Consider the following 19,698-nt stretch of genomic DNA (forward strand, 5'->3'; position numbering starts at 1 on the left):
AAAAAAAGAACCCATTCCCAAAATTTCATCCAATCCGGAGCACGGACGTAAACGAAAACACAGCCAAAAAATGTCTGAATACCGCCTTCAAGCTGCAGCGTGTAAGAGGATTATATTTGTTACAGAACAAGATGTTTGTCTTCTTAATTGAGTCATTAACGGCTACTTACGTGTTCGTGAAGATGTCTTGCAGCCGTGGCTATTGGGGAAACGATGAGTTCGGCCTCGATGCCCGTTCCCATTCATAGTTCGTTGCGGGTGCAAAGTTTCTGCCCATCCCCGTTCGAAGCCGATGCAATAAGTGCCTCGGGGCAGCTGGCATACGGTGTATCGAATAACCGCAGAATACGTTCGGGTCGTTGCGGGTTCCAATAGGAGCATATTACTCCGCAGTCTTTCCTTGCCATCGGCGAAAGCCCCGCGTGCCCCCCACGGAAAGTATTGTCTAAGAGGCGGGTAGTTGAGCGACGAAATCACTTGTACCGGTGCCAAATGTCCACACCGGGGCGAAATTAATGCGAGTTCCCTGTCACCGGGGTGTAGACGTCTTAGAACTGCCCCGAATATCCGTGCGGAATCACGGATACCGTAAAAAGATTCACCGTTTGCATTTCTGAGCGCGCCGAGTCGGTCCAACGTGCAGTCTGTCGCCGAAGAAATCCGGTGGAATTGGTGTTCTGGCGACGTACACTATGTCTTCGATGAAGTCCGGGGGGATTTACCGGAATTTATGTAGTCCCCAACGAAATTTGACTCGATCGGTACGAGAATCACTGATTCAGTGCGTTACCGACCGTATTATTAATCATGCAACCGATCGGGAACGTTATCGACCGAATTACCGATCGCAAAACCGATTCACACCGTTACCGACTGCGTCAGCGATCGTGCAGTCGATTCAAATTGTTTTACCGATCGTGTTACCGATTTTTTACCGATCACATCACTGATTCAACTTCTTATCGACAGGGAGAGCTTCCTCTACTTTTCACTCGTGCACTATCTGAATTTATTACCGATAGTTACCGACTGCGTTAGCGATCGTGCAGTCGATTCAAAATGTTTTACCGATCATGTTACCGATTTTTTACCGACCACATCACTGATTCAACTTCTTATCGACAGAGTGAGGAGCTTCCTCTATTTTTCACTCGTTCACTATCCGATTTACATATGCACTCTACGTCCCCTCGAGTAAAACGCGACCAGCACACAGTCCCACAGCACTTTCCCTCTTCCAGTAGTCTCATCAAAGTAGAGCTTGAGCAATTTGAAGATTTCCCTTGCGTCTCCCCCGTATCGGCAACCACCATTCTGGGCTTCGAGCTCCAACAAGATGAACATACGACTGACACCGTACCCCCAAGCTAAAAACTGAAGAGAGTAGTCCCGTTTATCAGTTCCAAAAATATCCTTTAACTCTAGATAACTACCCTCTACGCTACATTTAAGTAGATCACGCTGTATATCCAGTTCTAGCGCACACATTTGAATAAAAAAATTCACGCATATTCCTTGAACACGAGACAAATTATCCCGAAAATTTCAAAAAGATCCATCCGATAACTCCTAAGAAAAAAATGGCAAAAGTTACCTCAGTTTTAGCGTTCTAAACCGAGGCGCACCCCTAGGTCAGCTCTGTTTCAGCGCAATCGGTCTTGATGACCTCAGTGACCTCGGATCAGGAAATCTTCTCGCAGGTGACTTGTCTGGTGATAGTCTTAGACCCTCGGGGACTATCACGAACGGAGCTAAGCCGTACGACGGAACTCTGGGGTTGGGTAGTGGTCATTCCATTTTCCTGTCTCGTCTGGGTGTTCTTGGTGAAGACCATGGCCAGGCTGACTCCACGACCCCTGGATCCTTTGCAGAGCAACAGCTCCTGGATACCCCGGCGGAAGTTGCGCGACAGAAACGCGTACAACAGTGGATTCAGACAGGAGTTCATGTAGGAGATGAGGAACGTGGACAGGGTAAGCAGCGTGCTGAAATCGGACGTCCTGTCGTAGTCGGAGTCCCAGTGTCGCCAGACGATGCGCACCTGTTGCGGCAGGTTACACACGGCGAACATCATCACCACCGCGATCAGCATCCTGGAAGAACGAGTGTCTCTAACCTCTTCGAGCGCTCCTTAAGTGGGTAGACCCTCGTTTCCAGGATTAAAAGAGTGCGGGGTCTTTCAGTAGTCAGAAACGCTAGATAAAAAATCAACTTGGGCCGCGATCGCCCTCAAGAGCCCTCTTTTTACGTTTACTGGCGTAATTCGCATTATTAGTTATTTGCATTATTACTAGCTTTTTTGAGGTTACATTGATCTTTCCTCTAGCACTTTTGATAACTCAAAAATCCCATTATCGAGAAATAAGAAGGCGCACCCCGCACCCTTGCTATCCTAGAAACGAATCCACCCCCTTAAAGTCTCCATTTACCAAACAGGCCACGTTTCCCTCGATTGAATTGATATTTCTACATTAAAAGTCTTTTAGCTTAAAGCCTAACGTCAGGTGACGCCCACCTGATCACGCCCCGCCTGTCCCTCAGCACGTTCCTGCCGTAGCTGTGCATGTGTTGGGCCCCGCCTTGCCTGGTCCTATCCATGCCAGGGGCAGACAAGGTAGCCGCACTCCTCCACAGCCCAACCGCGATCCTCGAATACAGGCAGGTCATCAGACAAAGTGGTATCAGGTACAGGAAGACCAGGTTCACCGCGTCCAAGACGTTCTTGTTGTGTTTCTTGATGTTAGGGATGCAGATGATGTCCACGTCGCCGGTGTTCAACCTATTGCTCACTGTCTCGACGTAAAAGAACCTTGGCGAGGCGTATACCGCTGCCATCAGCCAGACCACGCCCACTACCAGCCTGAGACGTCGTCTGGTTAGTACGGACCTGCATTTGATTGGGTAGACGATGGCCAGATATCGTTCGACACAGACCAACACCAGAATGAGGACGCTCGCGGTGTAGGACAGTGCGTGTACGAACATGTACACCTTGCAGAGCAGGTCGCCTAACTGCCAGCTGTTCGTCAGGTAGTTGGTCAACGTCTGGTAGACGCAGAACACGCCCACGCAGAAGTCAGCTACCGCTAGGTTCGCCAGGAAGAAGTTGGTGATGCTGCGCAGTCGGCTGGAGAAGCTCACCACGAAGATCACCATCAGGTTGCCTGGAAAGAGGATCTGACTTGGTAGGCGTGGCTTGGTAGGCGTGGCTTGGTAGGCGTGGCCAGCCCCGAGTAGGCGTGGCTTACAATATGTCTAACGTGCGCCTAGTACTCGGCAGCCCCGGAACCAGCCGCGCGATAGTTGTGATTACGAACTTTTCCACGATTTTTCAGGATCGCGCACGGCGAACTTCAGCGGAATCGCATTGGCCTCGTTCTCGTTTGCATACGCTCAGGGGCCCTCCGTCGTAAATTCAACGCTCCGGGCGTGCATCCTCGCTCCTCCAGCGGAGGATTCAACTCTCTCGGAACCGAACCGTAGCTTTTATCGATCATCTCAAGGGAACCGAGACGATAAATGGAGACATGCCAATCTATGCTCGCCTATGGACCAGTTTGCTTTGAATAAGTCAGAATCTTGTCTATGGATTATCGATGGCGAAGCGACAAAAACGATTGCTATCTTATGAATTGTCGATCGTCGCGTCCTGGGCCCACAGCGAATTAGTCTTGGAGAAAATATACGTGCGCAACAAACGTTCATTGTGCTATTCAAAGTAATCCGGACTACTTATTCTCGTTAAAAGCTTCGAGCTCGCAACTATAAGCCCGTCTAAGATCATTCGCAGCCGGAGCCTCTGAGCCTCTTGCGTAGAGGGGTTCTCTTTGGGAAATTGTGTTTTAACTTTAACCGGCGCGCCCGGTAAAGACGTGACAGCGCATATTTCCGCGCGTTCCACTTGGATAGCTCTAATCAGAGTAAATTAATTAGTCTAGGCAGCTGCGCAAGCATATGCCAGACTAGGTGTGGTTCTTGTGTTTGCCCCGGTTCGGTAATTTACTAATTAGCAATTTAATAATCCCTAACGCGCGAACAGAAACAAAAGGACTACGAATTAACAACGTCTTTCCCGCGTGGCTTTGTCGTTTCTGATTATGGCATTCCGTATTCCGGGATCGCGGTTCCCTAGATTTCGTCTTCGGTATGCCTGGTCTGGTACAATGATCCCGATTGTTCTGTTCAGAACGTGCCTGGACGAGACTCGGGGGAGTTTCGAATCAATCTTGATAAACTCGACCAGAAATCAGTAAATGCTAAACCGTCGGGACAGTCTGTCAGCGTTCGCTGTCGCGGAATCCTTTTAAAAGCTGTCGCCAGGAAATGGCGATGCTATCGCGCTCCGTCAAAAGAGAGCACGCGATTCGATATTCGCGTGACTTGTCGTTTCAACTGCAGTGCTATCGACACCTTTCCATTTCTTAAGATTGTCCTCGCAGATTCGCAGCCGCGCGCCACCTCGACGTGTCTGTTCGACGAGTTCTTCGTTTTGCTCTTTCTGCCGGCCGGAGAAACGTACAGGCTGCTAAAAAATATCGATTAAACCGTCCAGGCGTAAACACAACCTTTCTTTGTAAATCAATTTTGACTACACTCACTGCCCTGTGCACATGCGAGTCTCAAGATAAAATTGAATATGTAGATAGGACATAAAAATATTCGACCAGCCTGTACGTCGTTCGACAGGTAGCACGCGCGCTCCCATCGGAATTCTTCGCCCCCGCGTTTTCACTCGATTTCCATAACTTAAGCGCTGTCTCGCGCCTGACGGAGCAACTTGTCCACGAGCCGCGACCCCTTCTTCGATTCCTGAATGTCAATAATCAAAAGTTACACCGTGTCCTCCTCTAACCACGGTGTCGAGAGGCGCAGTCGAAAAAGAAAACAGCATAGCATTGCTAAACTCTTTCGCTCTGGAACATTCTAAACAGCTCCGTCCCCATTCTCGAAGTTCTGTTACTTGTGTGTCTCTAATACGGGAGGGTGACGTGGCATCTGCCCACTTGAGAACTTTGACTCCATCGAGGAAGGCAAATGCTGCACTTGTGGAATTGAAATTAGTGTCGTACGAAAGACAAGTAGTGAAATATTCGTATGTTTGCAAATTATGTTTCTTAGTGATCTCTAGAGTTTGTAGAAGATACTGTTTCTTGAGAGTTCTCTTTGGGAGACGCCATGTTCGTGGCGAGATCGGTATGGCAGAACCCCCGATGATTTTTCTGTTTTACCGACGCGTATCAATTATTTCAGGAAAGATTTTCTTCACAAAAGCAAGAAGCTTTATATTTGGGTAAACGTTACTTTACCGGACTCAAAATTTGTGCGTTTCTCCGACAAGTTATGATGTATTTGGTATGCAATTCAGTAGATTTGTACCCGAGGCGACTGCAGATCAAAGTTTCGATCCTGTAGGATCAATGGTTCAGGAGTTATGCTCGCTTAAAGTTGAGCAATGTGCAGTGTTTTTGACAGGTAAGGGCGCCGCCATATTGGTTTGTAGGGACGACCACGACTGCTTGTCGCCCTCCCGACCTAATCTCCAACTAAGTAATTAATTAGTTAGGCGGCGCCCTGTCAAAAACACTGCAGATTGCTCAACTTTAAGCAAGCATAACTCCTGAACCGTTGATCCTACAGGATCGAAACTTTACAGGATTACATACCAAATACATCATAAGTTATAAGAGAAAGGCATCAATTTTGAGTCCGGTAAAGTAAAGAACAGCTTTATATTTTATATTTCGAATACTACTTTGCCCAGTGCTGATTTCATTCGCCGAGTGGTTCCACCTGACATTTAATAAAATCGAGGAAGCGCTGGATACAAGGACCAAAGTGTGGTTATAGGTAGAGAGCTTGCCGCGTTCCATTAGCGGCTGTTAATCAAATTCTGGCGCGTCACCGTTTTTACAATTCATTCCACGGAGAACTTGAGATTCCGTTGCGGGTTGTCGGCGAGCGAGAAACCAATCACGACGGTCTCTCGCCGTCGAGAGAGTTCCGATTATCGGATCCGGAAACGATCGTTCTCGGGTCTGGCTATATTTAAGGGAAACCCGTCACGATCGTTTGTTACGGAATTACGTGCACGATTTAGAACGAGTTCGAGGATCGTCTTTTCCCCCCTGGCAAGTAAACACTTTGCAGTGTAACGGGATTACGAAACTAGAGAGGAATAGCGATTGCTGCTATGGGTGGAAGGAGGGCGGGCCGGGGGAGGGACGTCGAGCGGCGGGTGCCGAAGGGGGCGGGGCACCGTTGTGTCGACAGAAAGTTGGTTGAAAAAGTCGCCGAATAACGGAAGATTCGCGGGACAAGAAAGGGGCGAAGTCGCTCGCGAACGGGCGAATTGAATTCTATTAAAAGCTGTTCGAGTGGGCGGTCTGCGTAATACGATCCCCCCACCCGTTTCCTCTCCCCGGCCACCTACCACAGCCCATCGCCCGTATTTTATGATTTCGCCCGGCGACACCAGCGGCGGTATAATGAGTTTCGGTTAAACCGACCGACGACGGTATATAACGATTAGAGAGATTAAAATGAAACTCGACGGAAGTCCTCCTCGAGCGTCAAGTTTCGCGTATTTTCCGAGCCGACTTCGAGGAACGGATAGAGGTTTGCGTAGGCGAGCCAGGCTGAAATGAAATTCGCTGCGAGTGGGCGGGGAGAGGCGAGGCAGGCTTCGCCGACTGTCTCGGGTTTTTGCTGTTCCGCTTCGTCTAATCCCTTGCTTTGTATAGCTCGACCTGCGAAGTCTCGAGACACGCTCGTTTCGAATTTGAATTGTAAGAATGCCTCGTTTCATATCTTATACATGCGCCGCCATTCGCGTCTATTTTCGAATTTCCAGTGAATGCAGAATGGGCCTAGGGGCACGACACGCCCGCCAGTGTCGCGTGACCGCCTGGGAAGGTCCTCGCGCTCCCCACTTTGACGCTTGGGCCCTGCCCCATTGTGATGGAAACTCCGCCCCTTGACAATAGCCCCTCCCACTAAATCCTCAGGATAAGTTGTACATACTTACTTTATACACTTTGGTATTATATGTTCTGTGCTTGGATTAATCTTGTGTTTAAAATAATCTAACTTCGTTCTTTGAAATCTGTTTCCCTTAAGCTCCTTTACTGGATCACTCGGCCCAACGCCACACTTCCATTCCTCTGGTCCCTCAATTATCCCGTTTACCGTTGCGTAAGTTCTCTAATCACGTAAAATCCAACGAAAGTTTCAACGCGACGGGTTGCACTCCGCGACTATTTCGCCCCGGACAAAAACGAAATTGCTGTCATTAAGCTCATCGAGCGTGTTAAGGAGACCGTTCGCTTCGCCGTCGCTCCACAAACACCCGGATTTCCCGGCGCCTCTAAAAAGGACCATTGAAAAATCCGTCGCAATCTCGGGCGATCCGTTATTTAACGCGTTCCAATAGGAGCCAGACGAGTCCTAAAAACTTGCATTGGTGGAAAGAAGGGGCGGAGTTTGCACACACTGCTTTACTTCGTCGTTTTAGACGTCTCGAACATTTTGTCACCGTGTTCCTTTTTCAGAGCTAATTGAATTTTCCTAGGATCACAGACACCACTTCATTCGGCCGGGACGCGAAATTTAATCTGCCAGGCAATTTTACAAAAGTGACGATAACGCCCCGCCTCTATTACGCGACTGCAGTTCCAAATATCCGGCATCCCTCGCTCTATTTTGTCGCGCACGCGATGAATCCTTTCTTCCAGTACCCCCACCCCTCCACGCAACTCTGCCCCCGTTGCTCATTCAGAGAAAATCATATCTGCTGCTTGATTTTTCACGTTTCGCTTCGCCTCTACCTTTCGCCCTCGCTCCGCCCACCCACCGCCCACCTTCTGTTAGCGGACCGTTCGCTCTGCAAGTTTACGAGGCGAATAAAAAAAAGCAATTTCGTCACGACGACAATTGCTTTCCATCGAAATTCGAAACAAACGAAATCGGGTGCCAGTGGAGCACGACACCACGATCCAGACGGATTTTACGCGACCGATTGCTGCGCTTTAGCGATTTTTTACGGAGCTCTGGCGGTCAGGTTTTATCGTAGCTAAAAGGATCTCCGTCTTTTCTCGTTTAGGTTTTTTTGGACCCAAAAGTATTCCGTGAAATACCTACCACTTTTTCAAAGACCTACCGCGCGAACGGGTCGATTGAACTGCGCTGAAAGACCTTTTGCGATTTTTTGCCGAAGCGAGAGTAAAAATCGAAGTTGACAAAATTGGTCTCCGAAAAGCACAGGGCGACCCAAAAGTCACTAGACCGTTCGAAAGTGAAGACTTTCGATTCGAACAATTTTGAGGTTCTGAGAATTTTAACGTGGAATCGATTAGTCGTTCTTTTTTCAAGAACGCGCTCAATCGGGGGAGAAATATGAAATTGCAGATTGTGCTGATTGTTCGACGCAATTTGCCAGGTTGGCAATTCGGCCAGTAATGTTGCGAAGATTGCGCGACCGTTAATTCCGCGAGAAAATGCGTTTTTGAACGGTTCTTACGAAAGGGTAGCTGATGTGAAAAACAAATTGACTTTGAACCATGGAAACGACTCGGAAACGAATTGCACGGAGCCGGAGGACTTCCGGTTGGGACGAAGGAGAAATGCAAGATTGGCATTATCGATTTGCGCTTTGTTTACGAGGCCGAGGCCCGCCCATAAATCTTAATTCAGTTACTGGTGTATATCCGGTCTTCGTTATTTTTTAATTGCGAGTCGTCGAGTGCGCGACATTATTTTCTAATTAAAAATTAGTCCGGTCCCGCGAGCTCTGCCAACTGAATATCGAATTCACCGTCCCCGGGATTGTTAATTTTATTTCGGCGATATTTTTCCTGTTACTTTTCACTTTGCTAAATTCGTTATGATTCCCGGGAAAAAGTATGAAACGGTCCCACACGCGCGAAGCTACGGGGTGCCCGTTTTCTATGGAAACGAGACGCTTTAAGCGAAAACAAAAAAGTTACGGTGACACGGCTACTTTCATTTTGCTCTGGCTGTCGCTTTCTGTCTCTTCTTTTTCGTACACGTTGCACACACTTGTGTCTTCGCGCCACGTACTTCTGTCGTGACATTAATAATCATTACGCAGGGAATGTTTTCCCAAAGCAGTGGACCATTAACGAAATTAAATGCACGTTCGTCTGCCTTAGCGGAACGGAACATTATTTATTTGTGAACCTTAGTCTACTGTAGAACCCTGTCTTCGAAATACGTTTCCTTAATATTTAACTTATAATGCGATTCAAAGTTCCCGTTCAAAGTGCGATAACGCCGCGAGAGAAAATCGCAGACCAATTCCCGAATAGCCATTTTGAAGGGAAGACTTTCTTCCACAAGATCGCATCGAAATCAACCGGTAAAAAAATCTTTCGAACTCTGTACAGTCACTCGAACTTACAAAATCTCGGAAAACGGGACTTCAGCTTTCCACCCCCGCCCAAAATAAAATTAATTTTTTTTAAAAAAAGACAGCAAGGTCGTGAGAACAGAGACTCCGCCCTTTAAAACAGACCTAGGTACATTGTCGTGCGATTTTTTATCGCAAAGTTACAAAAGATCAAAGATTCACAAATGTTTAAATCTGCACTCGGATTTACTTACTCGCGACGTCCGAGTTTCGAAGGCTACGCCCCCTCGGCCCGGCCGCGCGTCTCACTCCCCGTGGCGGGCCTGGTTTTCCCTGGCGCTACGAATAGCGAATATAGCCGGTTCGAGGGGGCGTAGCCTTCGAAACTCGGCCGTCGCGAGTAAGTAAATCCGAGCGCTGGTTTAGATTAAGATTAGGGTGGGAGGGACTCACCGAAGAAGCAGCAGACGAACACGACCGTGTAGAGCGTGATGAAGATCACTCTGACGTCGGTCCTGTCGAAGATGTAGTCCTCGATCAAGGATACGTTCTGCTGGAGAGTTTCGTTTCGTATAAAACTCTCGTTGCTGCGGACCTCGTAAAGGATCGCGTCGCGGTGCTCGATCATTCTGGAACAAATCGCGGGAAAGTTCGTTTCGTGCACTCTTCCCCAACGAAACTACCCCTCTTCCGGCCTAATTTCATCAAATACCGGGGGTCCTCCGGCAAACTTTTCCACTCCCCGTTCTGAAGTACATTTGTTTCCTCGCCGACGGCCGCCGTGTTGGCCGCTGCACTCTTCCCGGCCTCGAATACCCGACCATTTCCTCGAATCATCTCGTTAATGTTGATACACATTGTTTCTTCGCCGCGTTGATTAATCATGCATTGGTGACATCAACTTTTAGGAGTCATTTTACATTAACATTTTCTCTAGCTACAATTCGTTTGCATTCATTCTTATTTCTGCAACGTTATTTGAATAAACCAATTTTTGCTGGGCCTCGTCAAGGAAACAATCTCTAGGACAAGTTCCAGAGATATTATTTTGATTTTGTGGCACATTTTCTAGGAAATTCGGAGGCTTTATTCATTTTATGAATATTGAAGAGTGTGCGAGCTTTTTGCCAAGCAGCGGTGTGTACATACATTTCTCTTTTGAATTGACGTTCAAAGAAATACGAACACGACAGATTTGTAGCTAATCACCTACTACAGTTGCCGAGTCCTACGTCATTACGACGTATATCGTATGTACTTCTCATGCGTTACGTTTGATCTGAGGATCCCGGTCTCCCGTGCATTTGTAAACGAAACACGAAACTAATCTAACTGGTAATGTCGAGCAGAAATGGCATTTTGAAATATTCACAGAGTTCGCTCTCTATCGATTCCTATATTTAAAATATCTCTATTTGACTTCAACTGCGCTACTATCTTCATTCATTTTGTATTTTTACGGTTCTCTTCTGTGGATGTTGCGTTACTTTCGTATGTGAACTTTGAAAAAGCTTCTGAATGGCACTGAGCGCTTTGAGACTGCTCTTGGGAATAAATGAATATTTATAGTCCGTTGTTGAACAGAATTACATTTAATTTAACTTTACGAGTTCCGTGATCGAACGAAATTAAAGTTTTTGTTCGAGCTCCCGCTGTTATCTCTTTGTAATTACAATTTATTGTAAACGGTCGTACAGACGTTGCTGATGCGGACTGTAAAAACGTGTAACGGAAATGAAAATTAATAAAAATTGAAGTTTCTATTTTTTTTAACAAACAATTCGCCAGGGCACCAAATGTTTAGTCAGTCTATCATACATGTAGACGAACCTGCTCGAATGCGCGAGAAATGCCTTTCAAAATTGTACAGGGCATACCTTCGGAGTACAAAAATGTTTCGAAGAAAATTGAATCAGTCCTCATCGACTGTGAACTGCATTAAATACAATTCCCAGAAAAATGTTTCGAACCAAATGGAATCAGTCGACTATAAATTGCAATAAACAACAATTTCCGGAAATATGTTTGGAATGAAATGTGACCAGCCTTCAGTCGACTACAAATTGCAATATATAGTGTAAAATCGACAATAATAAAATATATAAAAAAAACTTCTTCAAAACAACGCTTGTATTAAAATGCACTAAAAGGAGAAAATAATTTTTTTCCTGGTTCTCCGTAAAATACCGAATCCAGTTCAATTTTAAGCAATTAGTAATTTACACGCAATTGGAAATTACGAAAATCCTTAAATTCTTCTACATGCTTTCACATATTAATGTATCTTCTCTTCCGACATACTGATTTCCAAGCCCATCATATTCCAATGAAATCATAATCAGCAACATCTGTCATTCGGAAAATTTTCAATTTTGCGCCGCCTCCGAAAAGATTGTATTGTATTTAAGTTCGTGTGTGTTCACATAAATTAAATGGAAATTATTTCATACTTTTTAGTGCATTTTTTCGAAGTCGGTTTAATTTTTTTTAATAAAATTTTTAGTCACTAATGTCATGATTTCAATTAAATTTATATTAAATTTTTCTATCTATTCCGACACTAATTTTATAACAGAAGAAATTTTAAACTGCTTGCTTAAAGTTTTGGGGAAAAACATTATTAACAATTTAACTGGATTCGATATTTTATGAAGAATCAGGAAAAAATTATTTTCTACTTTTTAGTGCATTTTAATGTAAGCGTGGTTTGTAAAAAGTTTTTTTTTATATAATTTATTATGTAAATATCAAAATCAGCAAGATTGGACTATGGGAAGAGGTTCAAAATTCGATTACAAAATTTGCGTGGTAAAAAATAGAGGAACCACAGCGACTTCAAGAAATGAATAATTGACGAGGATTCAGTGTCCGCGAAACGTTCGAAGTTTCTCGGCGTATAAATACGTCAGAATTCAAGAAAAGACCATAAATATTTCAGATATCAGCACCGGACAATTTATATGGAGTTCAGAGAGTTTTCCGAACGGACCCTTGATTTATTCAAAGGGGAAACATGGCGGGTTGCCTAACGGTGTACGAAACCGTTCTATGGGTTCGCAAAATTTCCATGAAAATGGAGGGCCGGAGGTTTTCTATCGGAGAGAGAATTTTTCGATGTGTTTTTCTTGGGGGCCGTATTCAAATTACTTCCGGCTTGGTGGGAAATTTTTTAATCAAACCGAGAAGAGAATGACGATAATTATGATGGCGAACGTGCCTTGCGAACGACAGCACGACTCTCCTGCATCTTCGGATCGGACATCAATTTCGAATTAAGGCGACCTGGTGATGTGTTTTCAAACTGATCGCCAACCACGATGATCGATCATTGATTTATCTGTCACGTACTGAGGCTCTAGCGTCGATACAACATGATAAGAATCAGGAAAATTTTCGAGAGAGTCTGGCACGAGGCCCGGAGAAAGGTTCCAGCTGATACGGAATCAGCTGGTCGCTAGTATGCAGATTGTATTAAGATCTGATCGACGATTGATAGGCTCAATAAATAATGTCTCGATCAAGCTGGACATTGATGGCAGATACCTGTTATTAGCTTTCTGGGTTAATGGAGGTATGGGGGAGGCTGACATGTTACTCATTATTGACTCGGGAGCTAATTACTTGAAGAGTCCGACACTTTGTGTCCTGGGCTAGGCTGATCAGTATCATCTTAGATTGTTGAATTAGGGGTGACAATTTCTGATGCAAGATACGAATTTTTTCAAGTATTTGCGAATTATTGGTGCTGCAAAGCTTGATTTTTACGACTTTTTTAGCTGGGCCAATAACGAAAATTGTATAAATTATATACGCTCCGAAGATTTCATTTTGTTAATTGGTTTACGAATTATAAACGATACAAATTGGTAAAACTTGCCACTTTATGGTACACTACAAATTACCACTTTTGATCGTTTATAATTCGCAAACCAATTAACTAATTTCAATGAAATTTTCAGAGCGTATATAAATTTATACCAGTTTACCAGACACATCTTTTGAATTCTCGTTATTGGCCCAGCTAAAAAAGTTACAAAAATCAATTTTTACTATTGTTTTTCACAATTCCGTCCAAATGCATTTTTTCAACATATTTTTTACACATCATTTACTAAACTAATATCTAGCCTTACCCTCTTCTAGCCTTACAGAGAAATTAAAGTCGTTTGGTACATTCATGAAAATGTTCTGATCTAAAGTGTGTGGAATCAGTTATGCTCCTTGCTGTATATTCTTCATTAATAATTTGAATGTGGTGAAAATAATATATTAATATTCTTCAAGTCTTTTAATATTTTCACCGTCTTAAATTACCCTTGCTCATTTTCGTTATAAATGCATAAAAAATCCGGACTCTACTAATTACTGATTCGGGGTACCATTTGTTAAAGTCACATTTTCTAAGACATGTTCCTGTTCTAGGAACTATAGCTCCCACAATTTCGAGTATATCGATTTAAAAAAAATTCTACACAGTGTGGTTCAAATAATAGCAAGCGTGTCCTCAAAACCTAACCTAAAAAGATATCCGAAACGAAGCTCTGAAGCAGAAGACCCCGTTAAGTGTCATTAATTGGAGTGGGTACTCGTACGTCATTAAGGAACGTCACCACACGGGCAAGTGGCGTGGATCGAGATCCAATTATTCGATTAAAGAATCGTATCTCAACAGGAGGCACACATCGACTGGATAATTGTTCGATAAACGATCAGATGTGTTCGCGCTCACGTTGCTTCGAGCCGACTCGCAATATTGGCGAATCTGGCAGCACGCAAAACAAGCTATAAATATTCGTGAATGTTTAATCGAGATCCCCTGTCCCGAAAAGATTGATGGATAAGAATTTCTCGCGAGAAAGACGACAGGCACGCATTCCGCGAGCGTCGCGACGCGGCGTTTAAACTTTTCCCCCGTCGCCGAATGAATAATACATCGCGTCGGCGAATACGCTCGGAATACGTGCGCGACGGATATTAATTGAAGATTATCGAGATTTAATAGATACCGTGATTTCGATTAAAACTTCGTCCCGGTTGTTTCCGTTAAATAATCAATAAAGCTTAATAACGGCCGCGCCGGATTCCTGTCGGGATTAATCGCGAATGTAAAGTGGGCGCCCACTGTCCGCGGGCAAATACGTTGCGCGCTTCATAATTATTAGTCAATCGCTAAATCACTCACGAATTCGCACGGAATTGAAAAGAGGACTACATATTTTATTTGCTTGTCAGTCCGAGTTTCCCGGTAATTTTTAAACGGTCAATGCAGTAGTTTTCATGGGGAAATCATTTCCATTAAATGGACCCTGCGATAGAATTTTTTCAAGTCGACATACAGTCGGTGTACAAAGTATTCGTACACATTTTAAAAACGAATAACTTATTTAAAAGTGGACCCATTATGTGTAAGTAATTTTTTTTAAAAATTGTTGTTGGTGGCAATTGCGGAGGAAAAAGGTCATGATTTTTAAATGTTTTATATCTGTGTCTGTAGTGAAAATTTAAAACATGTATATTGTAAATTTAAGTTAGTTCTATACATGTAGAAAGTTTCATTGAAATCGGTTGACGCATAAAAAAGCTATGGGCATTGTAAGATGTAAAAATCATTGAAATTATGCTATTTTCAATCAATTATATTTCATAAGAAGCTTGATCGATTTCGATGAAACTTTGTACATGTATAGAACTAACTTAGATTTACAATATACATGTTTTAAATTTTCATTACAGACACAGATAAAACATTTAAAAATCATGACTTTTTCTTTTTCCTCCGCACTTGCCATAACAATTAAAAACATTATAATTTACACGTTACATGGCTAGTAAACTAATCCATCTAACGTCTGAAAAAAAACTCAAGCTTTTGGGACCACTTTTGAAAAAGTTTTTCGTTTTTAAAATGTGCACGAATACTTTGTACACCGATTGCATTTGAAATTGTGGGAGCTATAGTCCTTCAAGGAGGAGTATTAAAAATGTGCTTTAAACTTCAATGATTATAGAAAATAGTTAGAGAAATGCTGGAAGCAATTTTAGAGGACAAGTGTAGAAACTGTACCTGGACGTCTCTTCGAGGTCGACTTCTACCACAGGCATGGCGTCTATTTCAAGTTTCCCATCTATTCCATCTTCTTCGCGTTTCGCTTTTCATCTGGTTGCTTGCTTTGCGTCACACACGAACCGAAAACTCAGTTTTCACCGGAGAGAAACAGTTTTCTAATTTTCCGGCGGTATGCACACGATTCGTTACAGTCGCGAAATCTGTTCAAACAGGACCGCGGCGATCAAAGATTAATGAAAATTGATTCGCCGCACACCGACGCGACGCTGTTACAGTGACTGATTTATGCGACCGATGCATTAATACCGGTAACCGCACTAGTAGACGCGACTGACAATTGCACAGTAATTAAGGGTGAGCTTAATCGTCGGGCAGATTTACGACACCTGTTCGAACGGCTGCGACGAGTTAATACGTCGTGCGAGGAACTTCAACGACCGCGAAGCAATCACGGAGAAACTCGATCAAATTTAATAAGTTGAGTCCTTGTGACGGAATTTTTATGTGACGATTTAATTCGTCACGTTTGTTCAAAGATTATTTCGACAGTTTTCCACTAACGACTTAACTCGTCGTGCGAGGAACTTCAACGATCGCGAAGCAATCACGGAGAAACTCGATCAAATTTAATAAGTTGAGTCCTTGTGACGGAATTTTTATCTGACGATTTAATTCGTCACGTTTGTTCGAAGATTATTTCGGCATTTTTCCACTAACGACTTACCTCGTCGTGCGAGGAACTTCAACGACCGCGAAGCAATCACGAGGAAACTCGATTAGATTTAACGAGTTGAGTCCTTGTGACGGAATTTTTATCTGACGATTTAATTCGTCACGTTTGTTCGAAGATTATTTCGGCATTTTTCCACTAACGACTTGACTCGTCACTGCTCACAGACGATCATAAAAAATCCGAATACAGAAACAAGAATATTCCTGTGTATACCTCTGACGTATAAACTCGTCGCCAGCGAAAATGCACGGTTACCAGTGCAAAAACTCGCGCGTTTTAATTGAACGTTTTGTTAGTCCCGTGCGCGATAAATGGATCCGGAAGGAATCGATCGGAATCACGATCACGCGGCACTGTTCCGCGCGGTACTGACAGAACGCTCGGGCTTTTCATTCATAGCCGTTAGCCCGTGTGAGCTGACCGAGATGTCCGGGGTTTCTCGCGCAGGCGTTACAACCACTTCCGTATGGTTCCTTTTCCTTGAGAGCCGAGGTCGCGCGGAATCAAAGGGAAACTCCGGTCCGCGTCTCCGTTTTTCCGGCGCACAATGATCTATTTGGCTTGAAAAAGTGGAAAAAAGTCAATTTCTAAATTTTTGTTGTCCGTTTGTAGTTACAGGTCTGAAGAATAAGGCTTCAATGTTGATTTTTCTATTTGTACACCCGTGAAGTAGTAAACTTCATCGAAAGTCGAGAGATTTTAAGGTGCGCTTTGCGTTCTTAAGCTGTCCCTACAACAGCGTCCGTTCATTGGCAATTTTCAAGCGTTTTAAGGAAAATTGTTTAAATTCTTGTATTACAAAAGTTTTTCAGGTAGGTGTACCGACCACTTTCACACAGATTACATTTTGTTATCATCTGAAATAGTATAGTTATTAATATTTGAACATTACCAATAATTCTGTAAGTTTTTTTACGATTGCAAAACTTTATTGACGATTTTGTGATAGATCTGTGTGAGTCTGGATGATCTTTTTCGTCTCATTACATTCGGTAAAGATCTGTGATTATAAGGCAACAAAATTTGATTCCGACTATGTCCGAATTGAAATTTTATAGCTAAAGCATTAAGCGTTTAGCAGCGTTTCTAAACGCTGTCTTCGAATGAAGAAAGAACATTATCCGAGGAAGAAATTTCTGATGTATTTTCCGAGATGAAAATTAATGGTAATAATTAAAAAATGTTCCTATAATATACCGGGTGAGTCATTTAAAGTGAAACAGAAGTATATTTCGGAAATGAAGCATTCTGGAGAAAAATGTTTCAGACAAAAGTTGTATGATTTCAAGGGGGACAAAATGGTATCATTGATTCGACCTTGGATAGTCGTTTGATAATCACGTGAAGGTCATCTTCAATTTCTTAAATAGAACTCCTTATTTTTTATTGCATATTCTTGTAGCTTGTTTTGAGAGCTTTCCAAAGAGAGAGAGAGAGCACTGTAATAAAATATTTGTTCCTTAAATATTTTTCAAATCATAAGGCTTGAAACTGGCAGTTAAAATATTCCACTATGGCCACGTTTTTCCATGGGTTCTCGATAATCCAAGGAAAAAATGTTTCGAACAAAAGAGGGACAGTAATACAATATGAATGTTGGAAAAAAATTTTTTTTTACAAAACATTGAGGTGAATTTGATTTTTTAAATGCTAACATGTAGTTTGGATTTCATAATGTTGTAGGTGATCTTAAGACGAATCCAACGCGATATATATGTATAGATAATATTATAAAATATCTGTTATAGTTTCTTCCACTTTTTTCTGGCCAAATAGAACATGCGGCGTGCACCGCGATATTTGTTTGGTTTCTGGAATCGATGCTACTCGTCGACCGGGGCCGAGCATGATCGCGCCGATAGACCCGACAATGGTGACAATAGACCCTCGATCGCTCACGAGACCCCTCGACTCTTTTTATTTTTACAAATCGCGTGTTTTTCTATCCAACGGAACGTATCAATGGCGTTTCCTCCTCGTATACCCTCGAGCGTGTTGTAGAACCTGCTTGGAATAGGTTACGCAAAGAATTTATGCGACCTGGCTGCATAATGCGCGCGGCAGTATTTATGGTGTCTGTAGGAAAACCTTTGAGATGGTTCGTGGAGTTTCCGGGATTTAATGGAACCTGTAAAACTTGCTTTTAGACATCTGGAAATATGTACTCCGTTTTCTGAGAAGATTTCCAGGCTTTGTAGAAATGTATCAAAAATTGTAAATGTGTGTACAACATGGTTTTAATAGAATGGTACAAGTAAAATGATTTTTATTCTGAAGATGACACAAATAAATGGACATTGTCTGAAACAACAACAGAAGAGAAACAACAAGAGAAATGCTCGAGTATCGACAATCGTCTAAATGGCTGAGCAAATAGTTTACCGGAGGAAACTGTGGCAGTGCAGTACAGCTGTAGACGTGTATCACTCTGACGAATTAACGCGTCGCTGGAATTAATCCATTCTCTGAAAAGAGGCGCGCAGAGGAAATAAGAAAAAAAATGACAAATACAGTGGGTGTACAAAAGTATTCGTACACCTTTTAAAAACTAATAACTTTTTTATAATTGTACCAAACGACCTGATTTTTTATAATCAATTAGAAGTTTACGAAACGATACGTAAAAAATCAGTTCGTTTGGTACAATTATAAAAAAGTTATTAGTGCTAAAGAGGTATATACAATAATCGAATAAAGTAAAGTATGATGAATTTAATTCAAAAATTGCTAAAATAAAATTGTAACCGCACGTCTCCCTGACGAGTTAACTCTTTTTCGAAGGAAACTTAAGCCATAAACGCGACCAGCATATCGGCCGGATAAATGACCCGCTATTAGCAAAAAGTAGGCCAAACAGGATTAAAATAAATACCTTAATAAACGAAACATTTTCCGAAGCAGCAAACACTCAAGTATCGGCGATCACATAAAAGCCCGAGCGAACGGTTTTCCCAGGGAAACTTGTGTTGGCATGGAACACTTGTATTCGACCGAATATTATCATATATACAGATTAAGCACGTAGATATTGTTATTTTAATTGGGAATCAATTGGCCGTGCGATAAGATTGTCGAGTGGATTTCCCTCCCGCGTAGATTCGTTTTCTATCGATCCGCGCGATCGTACATATTTTCTCTTACCTAAGCCCACAATAATAATAACAACAACGATCACCTTCGATCGTTGTTCCGATTTCTTAACGATCACGTTCGACCCTTACGTAAGCAAAAGGACGAGAAACGATATTGAAATGGTGTAACCATAAGTAAATTGTCCGATAAAATCGCGATCGCTCGCACTCGAGATTCGATTCTCTGTATCGATGGAACGTGATCGGTGTGAAGAATATTTTCAAGAAATCGAGTCCGCGAGAGCTTTCGAACGCGAAATAGCCCCACCATTTATTTACACCCCACGGGCTCCTGTGCGTTAATCGATCGAAATTAATTACCAGCTGTCTCCGTCTCGATTCTCATTAACGGGCGCATATTACGTTAAACAAATAGGCCGCGAACCACCCTAACAGATTAATC

The 19,698-nt window shown here is 43.1% G+C and overlaps 1 protein-coding gene across 3 annotated transcripts in view; it reads right to left on the reverse strand.

The window, feature by feature from the left end:
- LOC143218723 (trissin receptor-like) overlaps positions 1–18,902 on the reverse strand; it is a 27,338-nt gene extending 8,436 nt beyond the window's left edge. Inside the window, exons 1-6 of one of the 3 annotated variants that reach the window (XM_076444124.1) lie at positions 16,420–18,902; positions 15,429–15,631; positions 9,818–9,993; positions 2,516–3,164; positions 1,595–2,093; positions 171–1,374 (exon numbers count right to left, since the gene is read on the reverse strand). In XM_076444124.1, the coding sequence (XP_076300239.1) occupies positions 1,682–2,093; positions 2,516–3,164; positions 9,818–9,993; positions 15,429–15,466 (1,275 nt within the window). In that variant the 5' untranslated portion in view covers positions 15,467–15,631; positions 16,420–18,902 and the 3' untranslated portion in view covers positions 171–1,374; positions 1,595–1,681. Of the gene's footprint in view, positions 1–170; positions 1,375–1,594; positions 2,094–2,515; positions 3,165–9,817; positions 9,994–15,428 lie in introns of all 3 variants that reach the window. The other 2 variants (XM_076444123.1, XM_076444122.1) reach the window with 2 other exon arrangements.
- Positions 18,903–19,698: the final 796 nt, after the last annotated feature.

The sequence above is a fragment of the Lasioglossum baleicum genome, chromosome 20 (genome assembly GCF_051020765.1).
Source record: "Lasioglossum baleicum chromosome 20, iyLasBale1, whole genome shotgun sequence".
NCBI classification, from domain to species: domain Eukaryota; kingdom Metazoa; phylum Arthropoda; class Insecta; order Hymenoptera; family Halictidae; genus Lasioglossum; species Lasioglossum baleicum.